The following is a 23,221-nucleotide window of genomic DNA, read 5'->3' as shown; positions in this document are numbered from 1 at the left end:
CGGAACCTTGGTCAACTGTCATGGAACATTAAGCCTGAAAAATTCTCCCTCTGCCCTGGATCGCTCCGTGTCTCACCTCTTCCTCTCACACACACACACACACACACGCAGACACGCACAGCCTGTGTGTGGCCTTGTGTTTTTTGGTGGATTCGTTTACGCCACACACACACACACACACACACACACACACACACCCTAATTATGAGTTGATCGGCCCAAGACGTTGCTTTTGAGTCATTTGTGAGGCTGGCCTAGTTTCCAATGAGCAGATACTAATGCAGCTGACACAAGTCATGCTCAACAAAAGCACAGAAATGTGTGTCTTCAGGCGTGGTTGTAATGAGACTAAAAGCTGCATTTGTTTTGCTGCCGTTTAATTTTTTTGTGGATGGTATAAATGGTGAAAATAATGCATCCATTGTTGTTGAATGTAGGACTTTTAATGCATGTCCATTTACTTCATCTTACTCTGCTGCTGTTTAATGATGTAGAACCATACGTGCGCGTGTGTGACTGTGTGTGTGTGCGTGTGTAGGGCTGCAGCAATCAGGGCAGTAGGACACACCTGATCCTTTGTCTGCTTCAGCCCGTTGCCACGCACACATTTATGGTTGCGTACAGATTTATTGCAATAGTCTGGTGTCTGCTGCTCTCCTTGACTTCATCCTCCAACCCCCCCACGGCCAAATCAATAAAAAATGGGGTGGCAGCTCATTTCCCAAAGACAGGCACACATGAAGGCAGTGAAGTGGACTGGAGAGTACATAATAAGCAGCATGATAAAACATACTGACAAAAGGAAAACCCTCTGAACACATTCATAATTTAAGATAGTATTGCACATATCGTGCCAGTGTAACCATCATTATTATGACAGTATGCTGAGGGCACAGTGTGATACTTTGAGGGCTTACTTGGATTTGCCGTTGATAAAGTTTTGAGTTTCTGTCGATTTATTACCATCCGTTACTGTGGAGTATAACTTTTTATACACTACACACCTGTGAATCATTCAGTGTTCCGTACCTGATCCCCAACTGTTCTGGGTGAATATTCAAAAATATCAACATAAAAATGCATTGCACTGCTGGAGAAATAAACAGAGACATCATGCATTCATTTCCCCTGGACGTTGCAAATAATTATGAGGATGATATAAACATTTGAAATTAAAATGTGCAAATTGGTGTGAAAAAAATTAATATATCACATCACACTTTAATGAAAGTCAATTCCAGTGTGCTGAAACGAGCCAACAGTGTAGACGCTAAGGTATTTATTATCATTAATTCCAGCTCATTTCCATGTAGGATTCACGGATTATCCACGCTCGACGGCAAAAGTGAGCAGAGAACATGTGTAGAAATGAGCTGCAAGCATGTATTGTGAGATTTGACACGAGCGATATGAACAGGAGTGACCACATTTATTGAGTATACATCTCATGCTCTGTTTGAAGGTTTTTGTTTAATTATATGTTGAAGGATTTACCACCCGCAGGAAAAACTGGGGTATAAAAGGTCAGGGCAGCCAGCTGAGGGCTAAAACTTGGATAAAGCGATTATAAAGCTGCACAGAGAATGAATAAGAACATTTACGGTCAGTGTACAATCTTAGAACTGAAGCCTTGAAGTGCAAAGTGTGGCTGTCATAAAAGGAAAAAAAAAAAGTTGACTGAATTCATGAAATGGCAACTGGATTACTGTGCATGTGACGTAGTGATTATGGCTGTCATTTAAACTGCATAGACCATCTACCTTCATCGCGAAACAAAGCCATACCTTTAATTTCGACTGAATACCAATGTGCCGATGATGATTTAAAGATCTAGACACTCTTTAGCCATGCCACTAGTGCGCCACTGTGGATGGTATTCATTTTGGTGATTGAATAACTTCATAATCACGTAATCACGTCTAGCTGATTGCTTTCAGCAAGGCATTTAACAGCATTTTAGCACGTTGCTGTCTGTGCCTTGCATTCTGATATAAAAACGTTGCTATAAAGGGATTGTGATGGCGCTGGAGCAATGCTGTATATTCAAGAATCTTATTGGTACCCAGGAAAATTAAGCAGAGATTAAGAGTCTCTCTATATAAATGTATCTATACTTCTAGATGTATGTATCTATAGATATGTTATGTGAGTAAAACTGTGTGAGCGAAAGTGGAGAAAAATTGAAGAAAATAAATGTTTTCTCCACTTAATTTAAAGTCTTCATTATTCATCATCGGGTTGCATTGCTGAGAGGGAAAAAATCTCCAGATGCAAGAAGCGGCTTAGATCTTCTCCATCTGGATGAGGTGCTTTACTTAAATTGTCTCACTCGTGCATCTCTGAGGCCGAGCAAACACAGGCACACCCACACTTGCTGTGGTGAGATTAGTTATGGTCATGGGTGGCTGACTGAAATGGCTCATTCCTCATCGAGAATGCGATGTGAATAGACGGCGTTGGTGGTATTAGTGTGCGTGTGTGTGTGTGTGATTGTGTGTTGCCCTTGGGCAAGCTGTCTTTCTGATGCCACGCAGCTCTTAATGCACTGCACAAAAGGGTAATAGGTAATTAATATGCAACACACACTATTGTGCCTGCATGCGTTTGTGTGTGTCTGTGAGTGTACGAGGTTAATACGTAATTAATATGCATCACGCACTCATCCCAGGCAATTAAGGATCCAGCGGTGTCCGTTGATGCTTACTAACGAGCGTCCTCTTTAATTGGAAACATTTCATCGTAAACATGTTGATTTATATGACTGGCCGTCGTTTAGTGGGATTAGAGGGAGTAAGCGATTAAGGCAGAGAGAGACGGGGAGGGACATACTCTTAAAGTGAAACCAAAGTGATTGTTAAGGCCTAGCGTCAACAGAATGTTGATGCTGGGAAATTAATATAATATGGGACAAAGACACAGTAAGGATGCAGTTATTAAAACAAATTCCTTTAACAGACATTGAGTCGAGGGCCAGTATTCACCAACCCCTCTGAAGACGATGAGCGAGTAGTCCGAGCTGGAGAGTTGCCTGACTAAATTATAGAAAAGTAGAAAACGTACAAAAGTACAAATTGTGTATGCCTTGTTAAATGATGAACTATTAGCTTGTGACTTGTGCAATAGGATGCTAGTTGAAGAGGCAGTGATTACAACGTAGTTATGTAGTTCAACGCATCATATAATTTGTGTTCATCATATAAAGTTGTGTGAGTATGTGCAACAATAGTTAGCCAATAAATCTGGAGTAAGAAGTGATATATTTTGGTGACATCAGGTGGAGTGAAGCATAAAGTAGCAGAACATTAACATACACCGACGTGACATATTGCAAAATTGCTATTGATTGCACAGTTTCCTTTTTACTTGTCCAACCGTAGTTCCATTTAACCACAGGATTTTGAAGGGAGCTTTACAGCAAGTCGAAATAAGGACAAAAAGCCAAAATATGCCAAATAACTATTTATCGAACGTGACAAACTGACATTTCCATCTTTCCTGTCACTCTTCCAACAGTACACAGATTCCGCAGGATTTGATATGAATGTAAACTTAGACCGAAGACACATGAGAATGGTGGAGCGCAGTTTCATCACAAAGCTCATGTTGTGAACCGATACTATTGTGAACTAATAAATCAGGCAAGGAAACACAGTAAATATCCTGTTCCTGCATTTGTCCCGCAGCGAGCTAGTGGCCTCAAGGAACATAAACACAGAATGTGCGTGCATGTCTATTTGTGTGTGTTTGCATGAATGACGGTGTCATTTGAGATGCATTATTGTCGCATTACTGCGTTTGTGCGCCAGTGTTCATGTTCATGTGGTGATGCAACCTCGTATTTGTGTACGCTTGTGTGTGAACACAAACAAAGCCAGATGATAATACAACAGCAATATACAATCAAGTCAATGGGGGTTTCCTGTCTTTTGGGAGGTGGAGGAGCTCATTGTTCTGCAGCCATTCATTCTCAGGCCGTAAGCCGACACCCAAAAAAGGTCCAGCGGGTCCCGCTGACTCTCCAACCGAAATTCATTTAGTGTCCAAGTAAGGAAGATTAAACATTAGTAATACATCATGATGTTGCATCAAGTGTCAAGTTATGCGGAACAACAATGACACCGGACTAAATGTTGAATTGCCTTTCCAGCATTTCTATTTCCTTGATAAATGTGTGGACTGACAACCTCAAACACAAAAAAAACTAAATTGCAGGCATCCAGAGATTAGTTGTGCAAGGGTCAGGATCGTAGTGACATTATAATACTCAAGAGACATGTGCTGGAGGTGGAGGGCAGTCGGGTCAGATGCAAGTGCGCAAAGCTGTTAGTGTTTCAATTGACAAACAATTCCAAACACTATCATTTCTTTTGACCCATTTAAACGCAAGAATGCAGACTATTTGTGTTTCTGTTTGCGCATCTATATTTCATTGCTGTAATATGTGGTTGGATGTATTTTTTAAAAAGGGCCAGATGTTGCAAGAATTGATCAAGTAATAGACAAATTTGTGTTAATTGTATTTCCATGCATTACAAATATAATGCCAGGATCTTTTACAGTGGCTGTATATTTTGTTACACAATTCCCTGAAAGGAGCAAAGCACAAGAGCAAAGTCTAAATATGTAAATGTACAGGGAAATTCATACAGCTGTTTTTCCTCCAATAGTTTGGAGGGTACCAGTAAGGTAAAGTGAAAGATGTATATGAACAGTTTTTTTAATTCGTAACTTTGCATGCATTTACACTTTGTCTTCAACTCCTCCAGAGAAAGTGCAGGGAGAAAAGAAAAGGGAACTCAATAATATTTAAGCCGCTATTGTTTCAACATTCAAGCGCATCATTTGGGAAACTCATCAAGTGACCTAAATGCATCAGCAGCGTCCGCGACTACCAGTCCAACCAGTCGTACGAGCCGGCGCTGACTGGGACTCTGGAGACGACAAGGCTTTCATGGAAAGAAGCTGGCTGTGCTGAATCAAGCAGTTTATTAATATTTCATCAACTGCAGGAATGTGTGTGTGTGCATACGTGCGCTTGTATCTTTGTGAGGACATTGCGGCAGGACCCCGGTTTTAAGTCTTGGTTTCTGGGGTGAGATTAGAATGACGTTTAGGTTAAGGTCAGGAGCAAACGGGGATTGCCACCAAGTTATGTTGGTTGATCAATCAGGGGGCTGACAAGTATGACAAAAAGCATATGCATTTGTGTGCATGTTAGCAGGGGGAGGGTGCAAGAGAGGAAGCACTTCTGGGAAAGTCAGTTTACCCAACAAGCACTCAGGAAGCACTTTAGTTGTCATGACAGCATCGCCACGTTGAGATGACGGGGTGATGGAAAGGGGGTGGGGGCGAAAAGATGGATGAAAGAGAAAAAGTGTAGCGGTCCGGAAGCTGTTTCAAATTAAACAGGATGCTAAAAGATGAATGGCAGCTCTTTATCCAATAAAACCAGTCGATTCATATTTCAAAAGATGACGGAATCAAAATCTGCCACTTGCAGATTGTTGTGCTATGATTCACGCTGCCTTTCTGCCCCTTGAGAAACTCAGGGATGACTTCTGAATACTGATAGCGTAAAATGATTCAAAAAGGCCGACCGCTAAGGATACAGGACGGCAAATATCTCACTAGCGATGCCATTCAGATCAAAAATTTGCATCTGAATATTTATGCTGCACTCTTGCCACCATGACAGTGTGAGAATATTGATTTTCAAATGCTGAAGCTGAACATCCGTCAAACATTGCCGATTGTTAAATGACCAAAGAATTAGAGAAATTAGAAAATAGTATTAATATGTTATTATATGACAGAGTCTTGGGAATCCCACGTGTGAAAATATTGAATACGTAACTAAATGAGAACTGAAGCAACCCGTAGCGGGGTGTTGGGAGTCAGACCATTATCGGCACATGCTGAAATGGGCACATGGCGCCACTATCCTGCGTGCATCTCTGCGTGTTACGCAATGCACTGCAATACCCTCGTCACCGCCAACCGCGGGCCGCACACTGAAAGCGCCAGCCGTAACTCCCTGCAGGGAGAAGGCAGAAGGCTTCCTCGCATTAGTGCTCCAGTCTGACGGCAGCGGCGGCACGACCAGATCAAGTTTGACATACCGCTGCAGCGACGTCTGACAGGAAGGCAAACACGGGGGAGCCCCCGACATTAAAACAAAGTATTCTCGAGGGAAACCAGGAAGCACCCGTGACACACTAAAGACGACGCACGTGGGAACCGGATGCTCTGTGGTTTTGCTCTTCTGCTTGCGAGAGCCAGTTCATCATTTGGTATAATTGATGATCCTATCAACTGTCCCCGTCGTCGTTCGTATTCCTCTTCTCTGCCTCTCCCTGCCCCCCGGCCGAGTTTGCTGCCCATCTCATACCCCCCATGGCTTCACTTCTTCTTCTGAATATCACAAGGCCGTCAATCTCAGGATTCCATTCTGCCTTTATTTCATCTTCCCAATACGGCATTCGACTCTGGTTCTCATCCGTCTTTCCAGCATCCAGTTCAGCCCTCATTCCACCAAACTAACAAGGAATTTCAGCCCTTCAGAATTTCGCTACATCTTGTGCTACAATTGATGACAAAATGATGTACACAGTCGGGATGTTTCTATGCAAACACCATACAGTTAATGATTCGACTTCCAAGGACCCAACATTCAATTCAAACGTTCCCCGGTGTTCCCCTAAGCCGTTATTTCCACGTTCTTTCTAGTGTTCATTCAGACTAAATCACATCTGCGAGGCTGAACTCATTCTCCACCCCCCCCCCCCCCCCCCCCCCTCATCCATCTGCCCACTTCTATCCTCGGTTATCCTTCTTCTGCTGCAATCACTGCTGAAACAACACGCATCCATCTCTCTGAGTCTTTACCCTCACACCCCGTGGAGAGAAACCTTCAATTTATCTTGGGCCCCCTTGTTTCGCCGTCACTTTCCCCGTCTCTGTAATCCTCCCATCCTTCCGTCTATTAATCCATCCCGCCGTGGACGCAGTCCCCTTCGCCCCCCACATCCCCTCTCTTCAGTCTCGCTGGGCTGACGGTGCTGAAGGCTTCCACCAATTATCCGAGCTAAAGTCGCGGCGACGGCTATACATCTCGCACAGCCACACACGTGTCTTTAGATGTCATCTGAAACGAAATCATACATCTCTCGTTAAAGGAGACGGCATCACCACACGCTTTGTATGTAAATGTGCGTGCTTTCTGTCTATCTGTCACTCTAGCAACTGGGAAAATTGGATACGAACGAAAGTACCGTGGAAACAGATAATCAGTTTAATCCTCAGATGTCATATCCGTTAATAAGAAAAGCTACTGAAATAATCAAACACAGAGTCGGGACAATAGATGAACAAAGAAAACACCACAAATCTTAGCTTGCATTTATCTACATATGTGAGAATAATCTTCAGTAATTTGCCCGTCGGGAAACGGGTACTGTGGTTGAATGTATATTGTTTGTGTGTGAGTCAGTAGACTACATAACACAGAATGAGATTGTTGGAAAAATGAATAAATACTGTCATTCTTTAGTTCTTATTTTTGTAAAAGACAGAGTGCTGATAAAGTGGCATCACTGAAGAGGGAGAGAGGGGGAGAGAGAAAGGGAGGCAAAGCAATGATTGATCGGCAGTCTCAGAAAAATACAGCGAGAAAAAAAGAGAGGAAGACAAATGAAAAAAGTGAGGTACGGAGTGCACAGAAAGCAAATGAGCGAGACAAAGAACTCGGTATGTGAGAAAGAAAAGACAAAAGGGGAGTTGGGGGGGGGGGCTGCGTTAAATCACGCTCCACTAGGCAGCACATGCAGCCAATTCAGCCCTCAGCCGCACACGTTTTGTCTCACGGTGCACTTCACCCTGCAACCCCCTGATTCACGGACCACTGTAGGCCAACCAAAGCTCCAACCGAAACCGCTGAAGAATAGAAGTTGGTTATTATTAACGCTGCTTTGTCTACCTTTTTTTAGTTTTTTTCAAAAACCCACCAACATTCACCGAGAGGGCAAAATAGACATAATAAAGCGGGAATTCTCATATCCAGACAGACAGATGCTCAGAGCGTTCACATCTGAAGAGACTGAATACACAACGCGCTGGCAGTATGGAATCCAGCCGAGCTCTCAAATCAGAGTTCAACACTTAATACTGCGTCGTGAGGGAGCGGAATGCGCGTTAAAAAGGGTTTGACAAAGCAGAGAACACATGCGCTTCCAATGCGCGGAAATGCATGAAATGCTGCCACGTTTCTCTCTGAAGAGACTTTCAAACGGCGTCTTTCAAAGGCCGTCGGTCTCATCTCCATACGCTACTGTAGCTTTAAATAATTGCTTGGAGGGTGTTCTACTCAGACATCAAGCATTAAGTTTGTTACTTCCTTTTGCTGTAAGTATGGACCGGAAGATAATAATAAAAAAAAAAGAATCATTCAGTTCTACTAAAATGTTCATCCAAAAGGAATACATTTGCATATCACACAGCTTCATCTTCATAGAACGCAAAACTCATTCAAATTGAAATGGTTTAATCCTACTGGTTGCCTCAAGACTTCGGTCTGTTGCAACATGACACCCAGAACCGGTCACAAGGCGCCGTGCAAAATGTCAAGCCGGGTGAGGCTTTGATCGCATCGTCATCAAACTGACTCCAACACGAGAGAGGTTCAGAGGTTCGCCGATACAAAACAAAAACAAACCAAAAAACTGTTTTCTTCCGTAATCTACGCTGCTGCAAACACCAGTTCTATACAGACACAAACCCCTTTTCGATCTATAACAAAGTGTAAATACATCTGAAACTGACTAAGGAGGCTTTTGAACAGTGTGAATTGTATTTAGCTCTAATTGACCACTAGAAAATACAAATGGTCAAATTGAGTCCTTCATTTTTTGTTTCTGACACATGCATATGCATACACAACTTCTTTTACCTGTACTTGATTTACTTTGCATACCTTCTGAATCACATTTCCACCACTTCAGCACAGAGAACATAAACAGGGGTTCTGCACATGTACTGTAGGCGGTGGATATACAGTAAACAATACGCTATTTTGTGGGCATCATCAAAACTGGTACTTTTACTTTAAAAGACGCATTGAGAATAACCAGCGATGCTCGTGGCTCTGCAGCACTTAGAGACATTACTGCTGCTTTCAGCTCCCAACGGATGAATGATCGGCTCAAACAAACACAGGACCTTCACCCAGTGGACTGGTGTTGGTGTCCCGTGTGAAAATAAATGTCAGTGTTGACTTATTTCATGTTGCGTAACGTTACTACAGTTCGTACTTTTTCATACTTTTCCTTAACAAATGTACGTATTTCAAACCAAACCACAATCTTATTGTAAACCAAAACAAGGGGTTTTGTTTCTTAAACATTGATCCACTTTCAGGGAACAACATAGTGAGGTTTGTGAGGTTGGTTTCTCGTAGGTTGAGCCCCACGGGAACTTCAACGTCTTCACAAAATCTCTGCCAATTCATCTAATTGGTTGTTGAGATATTTCAGTCTGGATGAAGGTTGTGAGGGATGGTAGAGTGCCAGCGGCTGTCAGTTGGAGGGACAAAACTGCGTCCAGTATTTGGTGTACTACAGTCACATACCTCAAAAGACGCTTCTGTAATACAAAAAAAACAAAACATTTCCTGATGTACAGAGAATGAATTCACTTGTTTTTGGCCTTGTCTTATGGTGTTACCGTACACTTGGTGGCATTATGACTCCAGGCAGGCCAGCGGCACACTGACAGCTGGTTCCTAATCATCTCCCCACAGGGACCCGTGTCTGACCAAGTTAAAGCTGGAAATGGTGCATACTTCATTACCCTGTGTTTTCTTCAGAAGGCCATGCTTTATAGTAGAAAATAGAAAATCCGATTTGTAAGGGCTCCCTGCAAGCACGTTGCACCAACTTCCTCTTATTATCGAAGCCAAGCCATGATTTATCGTACTGCTCATGCACACTGAGTCACGTTCAAATTTGAAAAGCAAAAACAGCAAACCTCTGCATGCACTAGTCAAGAGTTGTTCATGTGCATCTTTTAGCTCATCGCGTGAGGTTGCCACTCGATCGGTAGAGATGAAACACTCGAGAGCTACCAAATCATCACACATTCCGATGTTCCACAGCATGCAGCTTCATGCCGCCGTATTAGCTTCTCCGGGATTTCTTTCTGCAGATTTTCGCAACGGCAGTCAGAGACGCTCTTGGTTGCACAAGTGGATCTCAGTGTTTGAGTCTGAAGATTGACTAATTTAAAAGACAGCGCAGAGGAAGATTGGAGGGGATTGGGCGGCGAGGAAAACAGAGAGGCCCCCGGGCGCCCGTGGAAATGGCAGTTAAGGTCGGCGCTGGGAATGTTTGGGCTCGAGTCGGAGCACAACAGCGGCTGGATGAGAGCGGCAAAGTGCTGCCGGCCTCCAGGGAATACCCTCCACTAAGCGAGGGAGCGAAGCCACGCACAGATGCACAGCAAGGAACACTCTGAGCGAACGAATAAAACCTGTCCGTGAATACACTCAAGCACACAACACTAAAAACAAACATGCGCACGGGTGTAAAAATAAACAAACACGGTGTAAATTGTGAACAAAAGCAAACTGTCACGCACCGAAGAGCCCTGGCAGGGAATTTTAAGTAAGAAATGTTGCAACATTGTGTTTGTCATTGAACAAAAATGCTGTCGAGGGTAAATAATGCAATATTTTTGTCAACTATTGGTATCAGCACCACTCTGTAAACTCACGTACCTTGACATGATCCGTTGATTTCCTCAAACCCCGGCTGGCAGACGCACTTCCCGATCGGCACCAGCCACTCTCCCTCCGTGCTGCAGTGCATCCTGGGAGGCTCGTACAGAGGCAGGGAGTTGTTGACGCAGCGGCCCACCACCTCCACCAGCTGCGAGGCCTCGGAGCCCGGGATGGTGTCGGGGAACTCGGCCAAACTCTTCACCAGGAACGGGCAGCGCTTGTAGAAAACGCGCACCGACACCAAAGCGATGCACGCCCCCAAATCCTGGAAGGCCAGGTAGACGCCCTTCTGGGTCAACGGGCCCAAATCGCGGACCTCGGTGTTGAGTTTCATCACGCGGTCCCCGAGGTCGAGCTCGGTGAAGCTCTCGTCCGCCGCTATGGTGTCTATTTTGATGTATCGGCTCTCCTTCATCGCCCGGTCTTCCTCCTCCGTCATGCCCGTGCCGTCGCTCATCTCGCCGTCTTCCAGTCCGTCCTCGCCGCCGTCCGTTTCGTAGTAGTACATGTTAAACGTCTCCTTGCAGGTCCCGACCCCGCCGGGCAGGCTGTTGCAGTCCCTCAGGGTGAACTTGAGCTCGATGAAGACCCGCTGGGCGCCCTCGGTCAGGATGCAGTTGGTGTGGAGCCAGTTGTTCTGGTTCTGCTCCATGACCCGGCACACTTGGTAAGTGTGGATCGGAGCGTAGTCCTCGTCCACTTCACCAATCTCCTCCCACTGGAGGGAGGGAAGAAGAGCAAGTATAGAAACAGGCGAATGTAGCAACAGATGTAATTTAGTTCCTTTAACTGTGTAAAAGTACAAATACAGCAGTTTATATACACTCAGATAGTTCAGTCGGGTCCCGTTTGAAGGGTCAATATTGTATTTTAATTGTTTTAAAATATTAGTTTTGTCCGTTTAAAGCTTTAAAAATCTATTCAAACCGAGACAGTTTCTGAACACGTGGCGTCCGACCCAGATGTAGGTGAACTCTAAATTCAACCTTTTTTATTACGCTTTTATGTTTTGTTTCGGTGGAATCCAAACCTCATTAGCAATGATCAACTGTCCAATGAATGTAGTGGAGAAATGGGGAAAAATTGATCTCTGTTGGGAAATGAAGTAGAGGAAGAAAGTAGAATGAAATAGAAATAATGAAATTACATTAGGGTAAAAGGTAAAGCACGACAACCTAAGAATTGTATGTAAGCACAGAACTTTGTAGTAATGCATCAAGAAAACTCTTTTATTCTGTGTGTGTGTGTGTGTAACTAGGTATAGATACATGATAGATCAGAATAATCCTTATCTCTTTTATCTTGTTTCCTCATAATACAACAGACAAAGAGTATACGTGATATCGGGTGTAAATGAAATTACTAGGAATTAGGTGTGGAGTTCCTGTCAGGAAAAAAATGATTAACCTGCACTTAAGGTGTGTTCATCGGTGTGTAGTCCACAGCCAAACCTCCATAAAGCACGCGTGTGTTTGTTCCTGCCTGCACGTGTGCATATATGTAAATGATTCCATTAGTGTTCAAGCTGTGTGTGTGTGTGTGTGTGTGTGTGTGTGTGTGAATGTGTGTGTGTCAGAGAGCAGCATTAATTCCTCTCTGCAAGTCTCCTGGGATGTGGCTATTATCTGCATCACTAGCACTCTCCCATGGCTAATAGAGGCGCTTCATCATGTCACTGTAATATGGCCAGAGGGACCAGACTATGATCTGGTGTTATAACTTAATGGCCCATATTAATCAAGCCTTGCTTTAGCCGCTGTGTGCAACCTTCTGTCTTTGTCTTTTCTGCCTCTTCTTTGTCTCGCTCTACATCCGTCTTTTTCCCCTTCTTATTCCTCCCTGCTTTAGTCCACCTCTTTTCTTTCTGCGTAATATTCAGTTTCTGAATCATCAGTGGATGAAGCGCCTCTGTGCTGATTAATCACATTGTGTGTGTGTTTGTGTTTGTGCTTTTATACTTCCTTCTTTGAGAGGACAGATATTTGTTTTATAGGCAGCAAGAGAGAGGAGATCTCTGGAAAGTGAGGACATTTTAATTAGAGGTTGAACGATGGCAGATTTTTACAGGCTGATATAAAAAAAAAACGAAAGCCTTTTGGCGATTAACTGGCCAACATCCAACCACCAAACAATCAATCTGGAATTAACAATCTCTGACCTTTACAGACAGAAGTTAACGTGTTAATACCTGAATAGAGCACAGACATTTCGGCCATACATTTATAAATGGATCTGTATTTTCTAATTTGAATCATTAGTGAGAGAATATCCTGAAGTGAGATTTGATGGATTATTGTGGCAGGATGGCTTTGCGTCCTGTTACATTGTATGCTTTTCCAACAAAACAAGTAATGTTGGTGCACATATCCGATGGTAAAATCCTAAAGTGTGGGAGTGTATTTTATGTCATGAATGGATTGTTCTGTGACTGGATTATTTGGAAGAGGAAACACTGTATTAGTAAGTACATTAAAGTAACCCTTTAAAGATATATTTTCCACGCTGTCTGCCTGTCTTGCATTTTTGGACAAAGAGCTGACTGTACTGTGTTATTCAAGAGAATAACTGAACATGGGTTGGATTTAACAACATTTCAATTATTTGATATAATCAGCCGTTGAGCTGTTAAAAAGGTGTAGCCAACGTTTTTCTAACTCTATCGCCAGAAGGAATATTAATTTCTCAACACATCGTGTTTTCCTCTTCAATCTGCATGAGTTCCTCAAAGGCTTGACTGCTGGTTTATTAAGAGTAAAGCCTACATGTATCCTGTGTAAAGAAGGTTAAACAAAATTAACAATGTCTTATTCTTAGTCAAGTATACCGTAGATGCACAGGTCTGATCTGTGGGACGGACCTCCATCGCTCACAGACTGCAGCCCAGTCAGAGCCAGTGGAGACGTTAAGCCTCTTACTGGTTTGATCACAGAGATCCACCAGCCTGCTACGAGTTTGACACGGCTTAACACACACACACACACACACACACACACACACACACACACACACACACACACACACACTGAAACAAACACAAACACGCCACACACATCAATCATCATTGGTCGCCCAGCAGGGACTTTAGCAGACGACCTTCTCCAGTTTGCCTGGAACCAAATGGGTTCAATGTGTGTGTGTGTGTGTGTGTGAAGTCTGGTTTGCCTCTGTTGCCACTGGAAGTCCTCCCACTTAACAGCTCTAATGTAATAACAGTGTTTGATTACTTATGTAATTTGACTCGACGGTTGAACAGGAGCCATTTGCAAGTTTGAAAAGAGCCCACGCACACACACACACACACACACACACACACACACACACACACACACACACACACACACACACACACACACACACACAAACAAGTAAGCAGGTGTTTGACCCAAAAAAATGAAGACTATAACCGTAGATGCGTTTTAAATAAATTAGGCTTTAGATGAGCCGTCTCAAGCAACATTGTTATTTATGGAGAGAGACTTGGATTTGGTACGGTGCCCTCGGGCCGCAGGGAGGGATTGTGATGTCTTGAGTATGGCTCTCCAGGGATCAGTTAAGTTCAAATCATCATAACTTGGGATCTGTGAAACTATTGTACATGGCATTAGCCGTGTGCATGGCGCAAAGCTCGGTGTGGGGAGCAGCGCACCGACACGGCGGGGTCGGGACCACCCACACCACTGAGGCCGTGTAAAAACCTAATGAGCATTTGTTACATTTTACAGCAACTTGCACTTGACCTGTTTTGTCCCTCAGTGATTCTGTGGCACATTTCACCCATTCGCTTTAAAAAATCATGATTTATTAGGCTCAAAGGGTGAGAAAAATGCTATTCCTGAGCAGTATTCAGCCACACAGACACATCAGGGTTTGCCTGCTGAAGGTTCCACATATGTGTTTATACGATGCCTGCTATTTCTTTCCTGCCTATAGCAAACAATGTGAATTATTGCAGGACATTCTTTTTCAAAGCGATGTTCGACAATTACAACGGTTGACAATTGCAACACTATGAGCCTCGATCAGACATTTTTAATTTCAGCCATTTCAGACCTCCTCACGCAGCGCTGTCGCCTCTATTTTCGGTTTGCTCCCAACGCCGAATTGTCCCGACAGGCTTTCCTCGAGCTCCTCATTAGTGCGTGTGTGTGTGTGTGTTTGTTTGGCCGACTATCCGTTGTGTGCGAGTGGGCTCCCATGTGCATTCTGCGCGCGACTCGCACACATCCGTCAGCGGACCTCCTGTGGCTGTGCTGAGTGCCCTCCTGGGCTCTAAGTCTATAAAGCTGTCCCCAACGTATTATTACCGCCCATTACCGCTGACCGACATGACACGGTGAACTGTCCTTCTCCCTCCTTCTGCCTACAAGGACCCCCCCCCCCACACCCAACACACAGCTTTTCCCTCTATTTCCGCTCGCATAATTCACTCCAACATCTGTCTTCTTGTGCCTCCTTCCTCTGGCTTCTCATGTCGTTTGTGTCTCGGGTCATTTTCCCCTCTTGTGTCCTCTATTCTTCCGTTAATTATCCAATCTGAAGTCTAACCTAGAAACATTGCTCCACCGCCCCCATATATGTCCATCACGGCGGCTTGAATTTTCCACCATTTTCACGTAGCCCAGCTCTTCTCTCCCTTTTCCGCCACCTGGTCTTCCCCCTTCTTCACGGGCCCCGTCGTGTGCATCAAGGGAAAGCCCGGCCCGGTAAACAGAACGACCCAGAGGCAAACACTCCTTGAACTGTTCAAACAACCGCCGCCCTTCCCTCGTTAGGGACGGACAGGTTAGGAGCCCGACAGTTTCATTGGGCCCTCACAGTATTTTCGCAGTGTGTTCAGCACCTTTTGATGCTGGCTTTCCTTCATCTTCGGTCAAGTGAACAGGCCGCGTCAGCGGGGGGCGGGGGGCGGCTGATGGAGGAGAGCTCCCCCGAGTAGCTGCTCAGCCCAGCAAAGTTTCACCAATTTAGCCCACTGACAGAAGTCAGTTTGAGCTCATCATCCAACATCGGCTGAGGCAGATTTATGTGCAGTGCCGACAACCAACGGGGGTCTTGGTTCGTTATCTAATCGCTGATGATCAGTTTATAAGAATAAAGCTATGTACATATATTGGGACGGGGGGACAGTTGTTAGACAAAACAAAATATTTGAATACATCACATGGTGCACTGGGAAACTGAGATAAGCATAAGCTGTTTTTTTTTACATTTTCAACAATCAAAATAAGATTTTCTCTTCAAATGGTTCAGCAAGGTGCAAAAGCAGTAGCAGGCAAAACAATAAATTAATTTAACAGTGTCATATGCAACTTTTGGTTACTTTTGGTTGACAGTCTCATATTATAAATATTTGAACAGAATTGTTTTTTTCCTCTATGTTTTCTACAGACTATTTCCTGTGTGCAGCCCGGTGCTTGTCAGTAGTCTCTTGTGTTCTTTTTCCAACAAAACAGAGGAATCGAGGCTACCTGACGACTCATGTCATCGGTCAGCCTGTCAATGGTTTGTTTGAGGTCATCTCCGTGTGTCAGCCTCTTTACACAGCCAGGGCCTATTGACTAGTAATATTTATATAAAGGAGCAAAACGGGAGGTAATTGAGACGAATAGACGGAATAAAATAATCCATATTGTGGGATCCGTCCCTTTAACGGCACCTCCCGTCATGACTTTTCTTACTTTATTCTTCTCCCTTTCAGGACCCTCGACGGAGCAGAAGATGAAAGCGTCCACAGTGATGCATATGATTGGCGACCCACCCAATCTACCAACAAGCACTCCTCCAATGCGATGGGAACACGCAGTACCAGTAGCAGAGGTATTAGACGACAAAGGGCTGACAACCAAACAGTCCCAAATAAGCAAGGAACCACATTTACCTCACACTCCATGTTTACTTTACTCGTCCTTCTGACTGGACATGTAGGACTCGCATTCAAGAGGAGTTTTATTTGCACGGTCGCATGGGGCCTGGTTCCTTTTGAATTCTCCCTCCAACTCTGTCCATTTCCAGCTGTTGCTGTCTGCAAATCTCCTTCCCTTTTTTTTTAATGGATGCTTTGCAAGGCCTTCTTCATTTCAGTTTATATTATAGGCTGTTTATGTGAAAGGAAAGAACAATCGTCTCTAAACGGTTCAAGGAGCTCATCATAGATGAGACGTGAGGGGTTTTTAGTACAAAAATTAAGCCCTTAATCCAAAACATTTGAGTTTTAAAACTACATCAATGTCCTTCCGTTCATTGAATTTTCTCATAACATTTCAAGGTCATCCATCACATTCCAAACACCCTAAATCCCTTATTTTACTCCTGTCTCCTTTTGCTGAAATGCATGTTTCAAGGACTTTCAAAGTACACTGAAGCTACACAAGTTGAGCACAGAGGAGAGGAGGTGGCGATATAAAAGAACAGACGAGTTAATGTCAAGAATAAGAGGAAAACCGGGATAAGGAGTAAAAAGAAATGCTCGGGGACAATGAAGGAGGGGACGGGACATGGGTGAGGAGTGCAAAAAAAAAGGGATAATGTGGTGAGAAGGACAAAAAGGGGGATGAAACAAGCCAAAAAGAATAAACTCCGGTGTCTCCTCAACATTATTATTCAGTCGCAGAAGATTGCCGCTGCCAAGTGTGTGTTTTTGTGTGCGAGAGAGTTTGCAGCAGATTGGGTTCTGCCGTATACGTGCATGATGGGAATTATAATGGCCAACAACCGTAACGCCTGTTACTTAATGCCAAACAGGGAGTGCATGTTTCCTTTAGTCGGGCACGTTTGTCCCTTCATTGTCAGTCAACTTGAACTGAAAAATAATAACTATTTCAAATGGCTTCGAACAGCAACTGAATGAAAACCTGAGAGATTACACCTGTCTTATCGCGTCTTTTCTTTTCCTCTCCCTCCGTGCCCCCTGAAAGCTGTTATTTAGGCGGTTGCACTGTGGAAACCAAACGCCATAATCTCATCTTCATTAAAATGAAATGCGCATACGGCTGCTTTTGTCAGCACTATCTCTCCGATCTACATACAGCCACCGAGACGGCCGGGTTTTTGAATACCCAGGGATGACAAAACGCCGCGGTCAGCACTATTGGTCTGGCTTGTGTCGCTGCATATTTGCCAACAGTAGTGGGGACTATGTGACAGATTTTTCCATGTGGATTAAATGGATGCACAAATGAATTCCTGTTTAGAGTTACCACCACAGGCTCTATTAATCCCTTGGAGATTGGGGAATTCTTTTTTTTTTCCAAGAAAGGTGTCAGCCTACTGCATTATTATTTTTAATGCTAGTCATTTTACATTGAAAGCGAATATACAATACTGCAAAAGAAGTAATCATAATCTAGTGAGTCCTCCCTTAATTAGCCTTAAGCATGGGAATACTTGGTAATGGAATCTCAAGTCCTTGCTTGAGAATAACGTCCCGTGGTGACTTTCAACTTCTTGTCCCATGAATTCAATTGACCTTAATAATGAACTAAGAGTTCTTGGTAATGAAATGACCTGAAATCACCTTGAAAAAACAAAGAAAAAAACTGCACTTTAGTGTGAAATAAAGATGCCACCTTTGACTTTGGTAACACACGGAAACCGAGATTACAACTTGGACTGCAGGAACCGAGCTCTCGAGCGGGAGCGGATGGTTGGTTATGGTTGGACGCAGGTCTTTTGTTAGACATAGTAAAGTCATTACTGATGATTTCAAAACCTTTTTAACGATCGCCCTTTGTACCTTTGTTGTCAGGTCCTAAGGGGTTTCAATTGTGTTAAAAGAAATCAGATTTATTCAGGTCTCACCACAACAGCATTTGTCATATCGTGTAAGTATTTCTTCTTTTGTAATCAACCAACAATTGAAAGATCTTAGCAGTTGCACTCACCCCATTTTTAGGATAGGCCACCCATCCTAGGTCTCCCAGCACAGAGCGAGAATCCAGCAGGTTCACTGTTAAAGAGCATTAAAAAAAAGTCAGTCTGAAGTATGAACAAACAATATAAAATCATTTACAATCATGATAAGTATGCCGGTAATAAAAAGGGGAAATAGTTAGAGTTGCATCACCAAGGCTGACTGCTATGTAGATTTGCATGCGAGTTGTTCAATCGACACATTCTTAAATAACAAAGTGAGACCGGAGTTCAGTTCTCTTTATCTCATCAGTGATAACGTTTGGTTAGTTTCAAACAGCATGCGCTCAACCAATAAAGAAAAGAAAAGTCCAACTGAATGCTCCATTGTTGAGCTTTTTGTCTCCATGTACTGGGAGCAGAAAGACAGCTAGATATTTAGTATATGGTATATATATATCCCATTCAGAACCTCCACAAAACATTATCCCAGTTGTAAATTTACTGGTTTATTCCCCTTTCGTCTGCGCTTACATCCAGGATGTCTGTGTGTTAAAGGAATGACCAGTATCATGGAACATTTTAAGGATCGTCTACACAAACACACCATCCATACATGACATTGGTGATGTAGCGTAACTCAGCAAGAAATCGCATGTTACAGCTCCTTTCATGGTATAAACGGTTTGGGGTCAGGGGTCGTGCACACTTTTCCCCTGATGAAAGTCACATGAGAGTCACATTTACCGCTGCGGATTTGATCTGTAGTTTACAGCTTCAGTCTTCATAACTTGGTTCACTTATCTGATAACTAATGTAATAAAATCACACTGACAAGAAAGGAAAACTAACAACCCAAAGTACTCAAATTTACAAATTCAAATTTGTCCCCACAAGTGTGATATTTCAATTTGTATTTAAATAAAATAAGTGAGTTATTAATATCTAGATGCTTCCATACTGTCCTATCCATAACAGCTGGTGTGGATATCACACTACTTCATATGGGCTCTGCCAAACTATAGTTTGAGCGAGTGCTGGATAGAAAGGACACTGGACTCCACCTCGATGTTTTTCCATCTCTCTTGTCTCGGTTATGATAAAACTTTACAAAGCAGCCAGTTTAGTGGTAAAAAAAACATAAAACGATAAGTATCTTGTCAAACTGTTTCATTCTTGCTTGGTTGGAGCTGCCAGCAAGAGGAGCTTCATGCTGAAACATGAATACAGAGCAAAGAGCAATACTGCGTGGAAGAGATCCAATCGACGGTCCAAAGTTTGACTCATAAATGCTGCATGTCTTAAAAAAAAGCAGTTGGGACACAAAAGAGAGACACGGAAAGTCCTGCGATAAGCTTTATTACAACACCGCCGATCCTCTTATCAACTTGCTGTACTCACTGTGTCCCCTGCTCTGTGGAGAATAATAAGATATGTCCTTAGGAGGTGATTAGACAACTAATTAGGCCATAAAGAGGAGATAAGTGATTGTGAACTAGATCATAAGGATAACATATACCTCGTTCACTCTCCAATCAGGATCAAACCACCGAACAAGTTGGAGCTCAGCCACAACAATCATCTACAGAACTTCTTATCAAAAGGCATCGGCATTCAAATGAGTGGAGCAATTTAAAGGCTGACATTCACTTTTAATTTGCACATTTTTAGCTAACTAGCAGGGGGTGGGTTGACCTCAATGACATCCGCCTCCAATGCAGTCTTGTCTGAAACGGTGTCTTAGCTCTTACTCCTGCAACCAAAAGTAAGTAAGTAACTTGCACAACAAATGTGCCTCCTATTTCCCTTCGTGTCAGGATGTTTGAATGCAACAGTTGCATGTTTACTTGGATCGCTGTGGGCTTAAAGGCGCTGCCGCTCTCTCAGACGGAACCCGCGGGTAAGCGGGCGAACTTCATCTCCATCATGCATTCACTGGAACTAACTCCAATCCAACGCCATTACCGATAAAGAGCCAATATTTGGGTTTTGAACTTAAAACAAGTTTGAAAAAGCATCTCAACAAGAGCCGCGAGGCACCTGGCTCTGCAAAGAGATGTTATATTGAGTTGATTGCTGAGGCTAATCCATTCCTACTGAAATCAGAGGGGATGAATCCAGCTGGGAGAGAGTGTACGGGAGACCTCGGCAGTATCAGTCATGAGCGCTGGAGCGCCACCGCAGGGCAACGGTCCTCACAGCTAAATGTTATTCAGATTGCTTTATTCTGTTCGTGAAGCAGCTGCTGTGTTGTGCGAATACACATTTGGAACATCAAGTCCCCAATGCTTCCTCCAAGATGACTAAAGCAGGGTAAAAAAAATGCTTTAATGTGACAGTTTCCTATTACAATAAATGAGCCCAATGAGAGGACGGCTATTTTAACCAAGGGCTTCCCCCTCTGCTCCTATTCACACAATGTGTGATTATCCATTGTGATACGAATACGAGATGGATTTGTATGAATTTGTGTGGCGTCTAGCCACATGGACAGCTGTGAGGAATGAAGACAGCAGGGATTATGATGCGAGAGATCACGCTTTTCTTTGAGCACTTCTCTCTGTTTTCTCTCACTGCAGTCAAAACACAAACTTATGATCCGGGCTGCCGTTGATTCACACATTCGCCCCATTGATGACTCGCAGCCTGAAGCTAGATTTTAACAAGGGAGGAATTCAAGAAGCTTTTAACAGAAGATACAGACAACAAATCTCATGACTAACTGGGCTTGGGTAGATGGAGTCTTCAAATTATTTTGGTGAACTTTTCCCCCCTTTAGTGGAACTTGAATGGCTGCTTGCAACAAAATGTGCCAAACCACACAGAGGGCGATGCCACAAAGAGGTCATACCTTTACATCCCAGGTGCACTTGAACTATTCAACATGCTCTCACAATATCCCATCCCATGGTCGCGCTTTTGTGAGTCAAAACTTTGGACGAATAAATCTGCCTCGTGAAGAATAAGCAGGTTAATGGATGTTACTTCTTTCCCGGATGATGCTGTCTGACCCCCCCCCCCTCACACAACAATGGCATTCATCTGCAGCTAATACAATGCTGCTCAGTCTGCGGACAATGCCGTGGGAACTATATTTGACGCACTGATTTCGACGTTGCACTTTTCTTACAATAAAGCCGCGCAGCAAAAGTGCACCTTTGTTTCAGTACTTAACAGGTTTCACTGCACGCATATGGGAATAATTGCGCTGAACTGCTGCGCCGGAGCCAAGAGGGGGGGGGGGGCTCACAAGAAAAGTAACGTTACTGCGAGCAATCTGAAATCACGGTATTAAACGGGATTTAATGTCAGACGAGCCTGAACCGAAAATAACCTTCAATCAGGGAAATCGAAACGTCCCTATTATTAGAAGAGATGCCAAAGCTGGTGTGTAACTCACAAATTCCGACTTTTTTTTTGTTTTAAAACAGAATGCACCACCATTGGAACAGTGTGAGCGGCACAGGACGCTGTTTGAGGTTGGATTTAGCTGCGCGCTGCGCGTCTGTTGGCACTTATCTGGAGAGACGCGCGATCAAAGGTCCTTTCTTTCAATCTCACCTTTCAACCGTATCGGAACAACACAGCTGCCACGGACACTGTCTGCTCACATTCACGTTACGGGGGAGCTGCTCTGCGGTCAAACCGCGTCAGTGTTATCAGTCAGTGCCAATTGAAGTCGCAGACCAGAACCGAAAAAACGGCGTCACCAAGTGCGCGCGCGCGTATTACCTTCATTCGCCGGGATGCACCGCGCTCCGTGCAACGTCAGACTCCAAAGCCACGTCCAAGCCACCAGCCCAATGCCAAAAGTCCCCCGGCGAGATTGCATGGCGCTTCCAAAATAAAGAAAAAACCCAAACCGGTAACCGGGGGAAGATGGCTTGAGGGAAGGGGAGCCCGGGGGGAAGGGGGGGGTCTCCTAAATAGCAGCCGTTTCCGTCAGCTTGGAGCGGGGGGCCGTCAGGAAACCATCGGTGTCGTTGTACGTCCACTCAGAGGGCAGAGAGCTCATGGTGCGCGCGGCCGGCGGGTAGAAGGAGCAAGTGCGGAGTGCGTTCGTTCTGGGTCCGGGGAGGCGGGCAGCGGACTGAAGGGGGGCGGAGTGAAGCGCAAGTTCCTCCAATCACAGAAGCCTCCACAGGTGAACTCGGCTGCTGCTCCAGATGACGGCTTTATTACTCCGCTTGCAGATGTGCCGTCGTCACTGTACGCCGCTGCCTGCCGCGCTTCCCCGCATCGCGTCCACGTCTTTCTGCGCGGGTTAAAACACAGGATGAACACAGCGGGTTTTTTGTTCCGTGTTACCCTAAAAAAAAACAAAAAAAAACAACGATGACAGTGTTAATGGCGCTCTCTGCTACACGACCCCCACATCATCCGGGGGATGGGAATTGTTCATTTTAGGACTATTTAAGACAGACATTTTACGTTGGCCGTAGTTAGGATAAAGTGGTTAGTATAATTTAAAAATAAATAATTCCATGCGCTTTTTATGACATCCCCATGCAATAAATAAATAAGATGAAAAAAGCGGGAATGATTGAATGAGGTGTCTATCCTTCCTAACTGTCTGCCTTGTGTCATCCGTGTGTCATCTCC

At 44.0% G+C, this 23,221-nt stretch overlaps 1 protein-coding gene across 1 annotated transcript in view; it reads right to left on the bottom strand.

Annotated features, from left to right (window-relative positions):
• The window catches only part of epha5 (EPH receptor A5), a 48,601-nt gene extending 25,924 nt beyond the window's left edge, over positions 1 to 22,677 (bottom strand). The window contains exons 1-3 of the mRNA XM_040197869.2: positions 22,352 to 22,677; positions 18,652 to 18,716; positions 10,769 to 11,489 (exon numbers count right to left, since the gene is read on the bottom strand). Coding sequence (XP_040053803.2) covers positions 10,769 to 11,489; positions 18,652 to 18,716; positions 22,352 to 22,451 — 886 coding nt within the window. The 5' untranslated portion in view covers positions 22,452 to 22,677. The remainder of the gene's footprint in view (positions 1 to 10,768; positions 11,490 to 18,651; positions 18,717 to 22,351) is intronic.
• Positions 22,678 to 23,221: the final 544 nt, after the last annotated feature.

This window comes from Gasterosteus aculeatus, chromosome 14, assembly GCF_964276395.1.
Source record: "Gasterosteus aculeatus chromosome 14, fGasAcu3.hap1.1, whole genome shotgun sequence".
Classification (NCBI taxonomy): Eukaryota; Metazoa; Chordata; class Actinopteri; order Perciformes; family Gasterosteidae; genus Gasterosteus; species Gasterosteus aculeatus.
This window is presented reverse-complemented; position numbering and strand designations above follow the sequence as displayed.